Source organism: Salmo salar, chromosome 12, assembly GCF_965601325.2.
Source record: "Salmo salar chromosome 12, fSalSal1, whole genome shotgun sequence".
Classification (NCBI taxonomy): Eukaryota; Metazoa; Chordata; class Actinopteri; order Salmoniformes; family Salmonidae; genus Salmo; species Salmo salar.
The window spans coordinates 88,900,432-88,909,693 of NC_138302.1; the positions used below are offsets into that span (position 1 = coordinate 88,900,432).

Here is a 9,262-nt window from a genome sequence, read left to right on the forward strand (position 1 = left end):
AATGACAAGGTGGTTTGTGCAACCTGGGATTTTATTTAGGAACTCACTGAACATAATACTCTGGATAAAATATTCCTAACAGTCAAATCAGGTAAGACTGAACCGCCATCACTCATGAAATAACACATCATTCCATCATAGTTGATCCCGGTATCTGCCGGGAGAATTTGCAGCAAGTGTCTTTAAATAAAGAACTCTACAAATTGGAACTCTAATCTAGGATCTCAGTGGGCCGGACAAAGCATTTAGCCATCAAGTACTTTACTCTGGTAATCCTCAAATAATTAATATTACAGTGTGGGGGGGAAATGTGGCTCGCAGATGTAAAAATATATATTTTTAAGGATAGAAAATGTAACTGAATGTTTTACCAAAGCACAATTAAACAATGAGTATCAACACCGACACTATTTACAATCTAAACTGCAAAGACAACATGCCAGTCAAACAATTGTATCAACTGAGAACAATGAACATGTAGAGGTCATGTCATGGACTATCCAGACACATACAAGAGTAGTAATCCTTCCAATTCCAGTTGTCTAGAGGATGCGATTTCAAAATAAGACATTGATACATTTAAATTGTCATCCCACCAATAACCAAACTTTTTGAAATTAATTTCCTATTTGTCAGCAGGTCAACATTAAGGTTTCTAGCAATAAGTATGATGGCAAGGCAGTTAAAGAAATTCAGGAGTAGTTCTAGGTAGTCCTTCCTTTCATTTTTGTATTGTGCTACAGTGTCAATGACCACAAAAGCTTGAATTGCAATAGTTGTATGTAATGAGTCAGATATTATGCCTTCGAGACGAGTTCTCACCTTTGTCACAATAGAATAAAACAATATAAAAACAATTTGATATTATTGAAAGTTCCACCACTAGCCAATTTTAAAATGTTTGCTTTCTCCTTACAGTTTTCCTGACCAAGTTGTAATCTAAAAGCACTAACACAGTTACTGAACATGCTTTCTTATAAAAGGTACAGAAATAATTACTAGAGTCAGTTTCAAGAAGGCAAGTCATCCTTCAATAGTCCAGTGGTTGAAGTTCAAGAAGCTGTAGGATGTGGTCAGTGCCAAACACCTCTTCTAGTAGAACCAGTGTATAAACTATGTTGACAGAGAGGAATAGCCAGGGCTAGATCAGCTCTATAGTAGAGACGCAAAGCCATTATCTGTGGAGTCCTGCTGGTCAGACTTGCGGGAACTTTTGCTGGGGTTGGGGGTGGTTGAATACTTGGGTGGGTATCGGATAAAGAGACGGTCCTCCTCCTTCCTGATCCAACGTAGAAGCTTGGTTATTGCGTTAATGGCACGGGCCTTAGTCACCAAGGGGCTGAAGCAAGTGTACAACTCAAATTTACTTGTGACCTATAGAGAAATGGACAAAGCATGCAATTAGTTGACTTAGCAGGTCCATTTCAACTATTATTGTCTATTCATTTAGGTATGGACTGTATACTGCAATTCAGCTCTTAGCTACCAATGTTCTACATCATGACAATAAACGAAACCTTAAATATATAAAAGTTTCAAATTCCTTGAAATTACTGTTGTGTTCCATTGAGCCGAAAAGTATGCAACATGAACGCTAGCAACAATCCAACATAGCTCAAATACGGCAAAGTAAACTCTGGAACAGAATACATGTTTGTGAGACCCTAGCCTCCAGACTAAAACAGGCTTCAGTCAATAGACCTGCCCATAGTAACACTTCTACGTGTATTCCCTGTGGGAGTGACATACCCAGGCCAGCAGCGTTTCCCTCTCTGCCACGTGGTAGATGAGCTTGAGGGGCCGGGAGGAGCTGTGGATGCGGCCGTGCATGTAGCGGTACAGGTCCAGCAGCCTCATCCTCTCCTCCTCCGTGCTGTAGGGAGCCTCCATCTCTGGGCTGAAATCAACAGCACATCAAACGTCTTAAACAAGGACAGGGCAAGACCTTAGACATTATGCAGTGCAATATCGGCCAATTGTATACATCAGAAAGAAATAGCCATAGAACAGTGTTTAGAAAAATAAAACGTGTGCTTCTCCCACTTTGATCATGCTGCTCTAATGTAAGTCAGACTGTTAGCCTTTCAATAACTCAGTTTGCAAGACGCAGCATTGCATGGTGACTATTCATTTTCCCTGTTTTACTAGATTTTGCAAGTTGGTTCTCACAATCAAGATGAATAAGAAATAGTTGAAGTCATGCTTTGCTTAAAGTGAGAGTGATACAATCTTATCAGTACCATCATGGATATCATGCACTTTCAATGTATATGATTCTGTAATGTTAATATGGTAATCATAAGCAATAGGCCTACTGGAGGCTGCATGTGATCCGACCTGCTGAGGCACATATTTTGATGTACTACACACCACAGGAGGTTGGTGGCACCTTAATTGGGGAGGACGGGCTCCTGGCAATGGCTGGAGTGTAATCAGTGGAATGGCATCAAATACTTAGAACATGGTATCCATGGGTTTCATGCCATTCGCTTTGTTCCAGCCATTATTATGAGCCCTCCTCCCCTCAGCAGCCTCCTGTGCTACACATCTCCCCTTTGACATTACTTTTTGAGTAATTATGTTTGTAGGCTAATATTTCTGCACATTAACACAGAAATGCAGAACCACTACTTAGTTAAAACATGCAAGAAAATAGTAAAATGACAAAGACAGATGTGAATCATTCATAATCATTCACTGGGTGAAGGTTACATAGGCACAACCAAAACATACCACCTACCTGGTGAACTGGGTGAGCTGCTTGTGGTTGTCTGGGACATCAAAGGGCTTGTACATGAAGTGCCTGAGGTCTGAGACTCCCACCTGGCTCACGCTGTAGGAGTGGGCCTTGGCAATGAGCCTCAGGGAGTTCTGAGCCAGCATGGCCAACTCTATCCTCCTCTTACACTCTGCCACCGCATAAAAGGCCTCCTTATCCGTCGAGAGCAGCAGCAGACACACAGTGCATTCTGGGGGGTCCAGGTAGGAGATGTAGGCATAGAAGTAACAGTCAGGGTTAAAGAGAGGCAGGCAGATGGGAGTCCAGATCTCTCCGGCCTGGAAGGCAGAGGAGGCCCCAATGAGGTTGAGCAGCAGGTGGACGTCAGCAGGCTCCAGCCTGGTGTCCTCAATCACCGTCTTTTCCTGGACAATGGTGAGCAGCTGGTTCTTGGCGATGAGGATGGAGAAGACCAGGTTTGGGGTAATGGCCTTCTGTAGGATCTGGCTGAGAGAGTCCCTGAGAGAGGAAGTCAGGGGCAGGCAGTGCACCGCTGCCAGCAGGAAGCTGGGGTCTGAGTCCACCAGGTTGAGGAGGCCATCCAGGATCTTCTCAGAGCCGGCCAGCAGTCGCCGCAGGTCATAGTTCTTCTTGTGTTGGAAGATGCGTGTGATGCTGGCCTGGGTGAGCATGCTGATGATCTGGTAGTAGACGTACAGCAGCTCACCACGCAGCTGCTGCTCTGACTGCCGGCTGCTTGACACAGACACCAGCACCAGAGGACCCTTCTGCATGAACACCACTGTGTGCCCGTCTGAGGGAAGAGTAAAGGTAGAGACACAGGGAAACAGCATGATGTAAAGCTGTACAGAAGGAGCAAAGTATGATGCAAAAACACCTATAGTATTGTCATAGTCAAGAATGTAAGGAAATTCTCACCTGAGTAGACAGAGCGGATCATGTTGTCACTACTCTGGACAAAGGACACCAGTGCCATCATGACTCCCATGGTGGACGACAGGGCCTCTTCACTGCCGTAGCGGGAGTAGATTGGTTTCCCTGCCTCACTCAGGACAAACACATGCTTCCTGTGCTGCCTCCAACTCTCAGCCATCACGTCTTCATCACGGTGGGATGGGGGGGCCTCTGGGGCGCCAGTCTCTGACAGTGGAGAGGACATCCCTTTCACTCCCATACCTTGTTCCTCCAGTTTACCTCTGGCCAACATAGTGACCACAAACTCCCCTGAGTCGTCCTGCCCATTCTCAGCTGAAGATGAAGCCTCTTCTGGCACCGTCTCTGGTTGACCACCTGAACTGTTCTGATATTCTGTCTTATTGCACTCATCAGTCTCTTCATCTTTTACCTGGTCAGGGGCCGGTTCTAGTTCCTGGTCAGGGGCCGGTTCTAGTTCCTGGTCAGGGGCCGGTTCTAGTTCCTGGTCAGGGGCCGGTTCTAGTTCCTGGGTCCCCTCCTCACCCATAGTATCTGATGGAGGTGGATTCTTAGGCTCCTCTAAAGTCACATTGGTGTTGTCGTCTCCTCCCACTGGCCCAGCAGGCTCAGGAACTGTGTGATTTTCAGAGGACAGAGCAGGAGTGAGATCAGCAGAACCTGAAAATCAGACAAATGAACTCAGTAAAATAATCACAAACACTGCTGATCCCCCTACTTACTGAGTGGAGGCATGTCAAGATCAGCTGGATGTCATTAAAGATTAGCTAACTTTCATTATAGATTAGATAAGGCATTTCATTACCAGTTGACAGTGTGCTGTCAGAGGATGGATTCTCACAACTCTTTATCTCCTCCATCTCTCCCTTTTCTTGATTGTCATCTCTCTCCATGTTGACATCACAAACACTGTAAATCACAGAAAAGGGAGCATTCATTGGCATACTAGTCATTCATTTGATATTCAGTTAACTAACAGTAACAGACATACAACAGCACACCACTAGCGATCGAGCTACACAGCTAGCCACAAACTGGTAATGCAAGTAGTTAATGCCCTAGATAGACGACAAGCCTAAAATGGGTCATTATGGAGAGTGTCAGAGGACATACAGAGTGAACAAAAAATTAGGAATACCTTCCTAATATTTGCCCTCAGAACAGCCTAAATTAGTCAGGGCATGGACCCTACAAGGTGTCAAAAGCATTCCACAGAGATGCTGGCACATGTTGACTCCAATGCTTCCCACAGTTGTGTCAAGTTGGCTGGATGTCCTTCGGGTGGTGGACCATTCTTGATACACACAGGAAACTGTTGAGTGTGAAAAACCCAGCAGCGCTGCAGTTCTTGACACACTCAAACAGTGCGCCTGGCACCTACTAACATACCTGGTTCAAATGCACTTAAATATTTTGTCTTGCCAATTCAACCTCTGAATGGCACATATACACAACCCATGTCTCAAGCCTTGAAAATCCTTCTTTAACCTGTCTCCTTCCCTTCATGTACACTGATTGAAGTGGATTTAACAGGTGACATAGCGTTGGTCAGTCTATGTCATGGTAAGTGCAGGTGTTCCTAATTTGTTGTACACGCAGTGTGTGTTTAGTTTTGGTAACAAACACTCACTGACTGGCATCTTGATCAGATTAAAGCCCCTGTAGTAGGAACATATTTAAGTAACGTTAGCCGTTTGTTACTGGAAACATTAGCTTGATTTACTACGCTTTGAACTTCAACTTCATTTAGCTAGCTAAATTAATTTCCTAAAACAGCTGAAGCCAATATGCATCGCTATACAGACCAGAAAACATCACAGCTAACATTAGCTCTAAATTAAAATGCCTTTATCTAGCTAACTGGATTAATACGATTAGCAGGCAAAACAATTTTGGGCTAATGAGTTAACGTTACCTAGCTAGCTAACTATAACTAAATGAAGTACCTAACTAGCTAGATGATTTAGATGTTATTGCAGGCTAAAGTTACCCTCACTACGTAACATCCAGCTAAATACGTTCCAGTACTGTACTTCCCAACCCCCCAGTTTGCCGAACACAATAAAGCAGCCAGGTAGTTAACTATAGTAGCTTTAGCAAATACCTAACTTTATCAATGTAGCTACAATACTAACACAACTTGAAATAATCACAAACAAATCTTACATTTGGATATTCCGTTGTTAAATCATCGGGGGAAAGGCATGACTAACTGGTAAACAAGTTGTTTTTCCACTCACAACAGCACATCCATAATCCCAATGGTGACAGGATTCATTGTCCAATGGTAATTTAGATGGAGCAGGTAATAAACCAATGAAGGGAGAAACTCCCTCTCCCCACAGACAGGGTACGTTCCAGTGCGCTTTTTTGTTTTGTTTGTTTTTTGTTTACGATTCGTGCTGGTTGCCGTCAATGCGCAGCCATGTACAGACACGATTCTCTAAAACTAGACAAAAAAATTTACCTTCAGATTTGACACGGAGGATTCTATTCCCCCCAAAAAGGTAGCTAACTGTACCAAGAGCTAGCAATATGAGATACTGGTTATCTCATTATAATAGTACGGTTATTTGAATTTAAAAGTATTTCATGACATAACAGTAAAGCAAATATTATTGCATCTGTGACTGAAAGTTTCCTCCTCAATCTGTTTGACGAATGGGGTGATTTGAAACAGTCAGCGCATCACCCGTTGGCTAGCTGTTACGCGTTTAGACCCTGTTTATATAGCTAGCTATAGTAAACCTCAGTGGTGTAGACAGTTACTCGGCCTTGGTCATATTAACTAACGTTAGCTAGCTGGTTTAGATAAAATGTTTTTTTGACAAAGCATACATTTTGGGTGTTGTTTTATAAAATGGAAGAGCCCTGGGATTTCGAGTTTTTATCCCGCATTGTGGACGGGTTTGTTTCGTTTCTTTCCGAATTTGTTGACGACTGGCTGGCAAATGATATGAGAGTGTCAATATTCAAGATATTGTTTAGTTGGCTCGTTGTCAGTCTCATTGCCATCCATTTCGCTTGGAAATTTTACGGAAACACTGTGAACGATATGTATTACCGACAAGGTGAGTGCTAAACTAGCTAGTTATTCATATTCGAATATTTGCCACCATCATCATGTTTAGTTCTATAAACGTTAGTTAGCTATGTCTGAAAGGCATGCTGCCATGAAGTGCTAGGTAGCTAACTTGTATTGCTGTCTAACGTTTAGGTACTGGTGGAAAGAATGGAGGCACACCTGACCCTGCACCTCACAGGAGCGGATGGTAGGTGTCCAAGCATCCATGTCTCCCTCCAGGTACCCCCAAATACTGACTGTTATTCTCCCCAGTCACTATACAGTCTCGTTTTCTTTAGCTAACTGGACTGGACACATATTTGATTTGTCCATTATGAATATGGTTGGTTAGTGTTCATGGTGTGTGCTTCCTACTGTTATAAACTATAGGTGTGAACCTTTCCTTGTCTCATATCAGTGAATGGTTGTGATAATGTTTTCTATCTGTCAGGGAGAGTGCGGCAGGAGACAACCTCAAGACACATCGTGAGTGACAGACAGGACATAAGTTGGACTACATACAATTTGCCCTCTGTCTTATCAGACAGGGTTGCTGAGTAGACACAGACTTGCTAATGTTGTGCCTTTTCAAATGGACTGGAGTTCATTGATGAGGTGGGCCTGTGGACGCTTCCTTTGAGCTGAAGAAGTTTCTCCTTGTTGGTTGTCATGACGATATAACGGTTATGTTGTTTGCTTCCGCACATAAACACCATGTAATATGCTAAGATATTCTCTCATATGCCATATCTTTTTAAATCTCATATATTTTTAAATTTAGCTCCTCTGGCTCATGTACAATTTTACCTCTTTATTGGTGAGACATTCAAATATCCATCTGGCTACATATCCACTGATTGATATAGATTTAAATTAAATGTTATTCTAATCTGTAGACAGAATCTGGAGAGACTCAACAACTGTGCTGTGAGAGTTGTGGGTTGGTGTGACTGCAGTTATATTCATAACATATTGTATGAGTAAGGAGCTGTTCAGAGAGATGGTTTCTGTTTTTATTTTTGCTGGAGCAAGGCTACATAGTAATCCATGAAGATTGCGCTGGAGCAAGGCTACTGTGGAGGGAGTGGTCAGAGATAGGTCTTACATCAAACAGCAGCTTTCCTCAAATTCATATTTCTTATTCTTGACAGCCTGAGCCCTCAATGACTGTCTTTTGATTGTTATGAAAATATAAAGCAGTGAAGACTGGGGTGTGTTCAGTTTGATTGAACATTTGCTACATTGTTTCTGTTTGTACTAAATGACAGGTTTCCCCAAAATGCTCTTGAACAGATGTTGCGGTAGGTTTGCTCTGTTTCGTGGGTGTGACGGGTTGATGCTTGAAGAAGGTGAGTGATGTATTTAAAGGTAAACGGCCATGCTGACAGCCTTCCACAACCCAACCCCTCCCTGTTTTTTAACTGGTCGTTCAGAACAGCACCGTTTCTATTTGATTGAATGTTGGAGTATGTTTTTTTGTACTGAACGCAGCCCTGTCTTTTGATTGCTGTGAAAATATTAAACAGTGAAGGCCAATAATGCGTTTTATTGTCTCAGGTACAGGTTGGTACCAGTAGCAGTCCAATGGAGTAGGCACATTGATTCTACATTTTATGTTATGGTCTTGTGCAGTTGATTGGTACATAAAGAATTTTGTTTAAAATTCTAATTTCCTAATGTTTTTGTTTTTCATTGTCTAAAACGATGTCTAGCACACAACTTAGTCCAGCAGATAGGTGACATAATTGTTCCATTTTATGATACAAGTATCAAACTTGGTACACTAATACTAGATACTTTAAGGAACATTTTAATGTTTTTTGCAGTCCAGGGAGCCTGTCAGTCAACCATGGTGGCCATTTTTAATGAAATGGCTGCCTGTTAGAAGAAAATAGAGTAAAATCATTCCAAACAATATCAAAATAACTTTGTAATTTATCTATCCACTATATTATCCCACAGATATAGACAATAATTCTGATCATAAAGTACTCTTATGACCTTAATAGGGGTCATATTGAGGTCATTTTCACCATAGTCCAGCAACTACGTGAAAAAATAAAGCCACTAAATTTCACACACTGCTACGGCATGTCTAAATAAGTATTTTTGTTTGTAGTGCCATCGCAGATTTTGTCAATTACACAACCCTGGCGGTCATTTCCAATATGGCCGCTGAAAAATAGGCTAAGAAATCCAAGATGGGGAACTAGTTGGATAGATGTTACCAGGGGTATAATTCAATTAAATGTATTTATACAGCCCTTTTTACAACAGCAGTATGGTTAAACCAAGCCTAAAACCCCAGAGAGCAAGCAATGCAGATGTAGAGGCACAGTGGCTAGGAAAAACACCCTAGAAAGTCAGGAACCTAGGAAGAAACCAAGAGAGGAACCTGGCTCTAAAGGATGGCCAGTCCTCTTCTGGCTGTGCCGGGTGGAGACTATAAGAGTACATGGCCATTAAGGCCAGATCGTTCTCCAAGATGATCAAACGTTGATAGAAGACCAGCAGGGTCAGACAGG

General features: G+C 42.4%; 2 protein-coding genes across 6 annotated transcripts; one reads left to right on the plus strand and one right to left on the minus strand.

Moving 5' to 3' along the window:
- Positions 1-12: 12 nt before the first annotated feature.
- On the minus strand, positions 13-6,042 carry LOC106565972 (vacuolar fusion protein MON1 homolog B). Of its 4 annotated transcripts, none has more exons than XM_082959399.1 (6): positions 5,840-6,042; positions 4,479-4,582; positions 3,659-4,288; positions 2,741-3,533; positions 1,750-1,897; positions 13-1,374 (listed from the first exon to the last, which is right to left on the minus strand). In XM_082959399.1, the coding sequence occupies exons 2-6, from the start codon at positions 4,564-4,566 to the stop codon at positions 1,153-1,155; spliced, it is 1,881 nt and encodes a 626-aa protein (XP_082815525.1). In that variant the 5' UTR covers positions 4,567-4,582; positions 5,840-6,042; the 3' UTR covers positions 13-1,152. The 4 variants fall into 4 exon arrangements, with proteins under 4 accessions (XP_082815525.1, XP_013989168.1, XP_013989169.1 ...); XM_014133693.3 differs by having other exon boundaries at positions 3,659-4,333; XM_014133694.3 differs by lacking the exon at positions 5,840-6,042 and adding an exon at positions 5,304-5,439 and having other exon boundaries at positions 3,659-4,333.
- A 135-nt stretch (positions 6,043-6,177) lies between these two features.
- On the plus strand, positions 6,178-8,406 carry LOC106565977 (T-cell leukemia translocation-altered gene protein homolog). 2 transcript variants are annotated; one of them, XM_014133703.3, is made up of 3 exons: positions 6,178-6,744; positions 6,891-6,977; positions 7,189-8,406. In XM_014133703.3, the coding sequence occupies exons 1-2, from the start codon at positions 6,534-6,536 to the stop codon at positions 6,947-6,949; spliced, it is 270 nt and encodes an 89-aa protein (XP_013989178.1). In that variant the 5' UTR covers positions 6,178-6,533; the 3' UTR covers positions 6,950-6,977; positions 7,189-8,406. The 2 variants fall into 2 exon arrangements, with proteins under 2 accessions (XP_013989178.1, XP_013989177.1); XM_014133702.3 differs by having other exon boundaries at positions 6,891-6,945.
- The last annotated feature ends 856 nt before the right edge of the window (positions 8,407-9,262 follow it).

Coding starts and splice junctions, on each gene's coding strand:
- LOC106565972 (XM_014133693.3), bottom strand. CDS start 4,566: ATGGAGAGAGATGACAATCAAGAAAAGGGAGAGATGGAGGAGATAAAG. Junction 4,334..4,478: donor TGACAGCACACTGTCAACTG/GTAATGAAATGC, acceptor TCTGATTTTCAG/GTTCTGCTGATCTCACTCCT. Junction 1,375..1,749: donor GGGAAACGCTGCTGGCCTGG/GTATGTCACTCC, acceptor ATTTCTCTATAG/GTCACAAGTAAATTTGAGTT.
- LOC106565977 (XM_014133702.3), top strand. CDS start 6,534: ATGGAAGAGCCCTGGGATTTCGAGTTTTTATCCCGCATTGTGGACGGG. Junction 6,745..6,890: donor CGATATGTATTACCGACAAG/GTGAGTGCTAAA, acceptor TCTAACGTTTAG/GTACTGGTGGAAAGAATGGA. Junction 6,946..7,188: donor GCACCTCACAGGAGCGGATG/GTAGGTGTCCAA, acceptor TCTATCTGTCAG/GGAGAGTGCGGCAGGAGACA.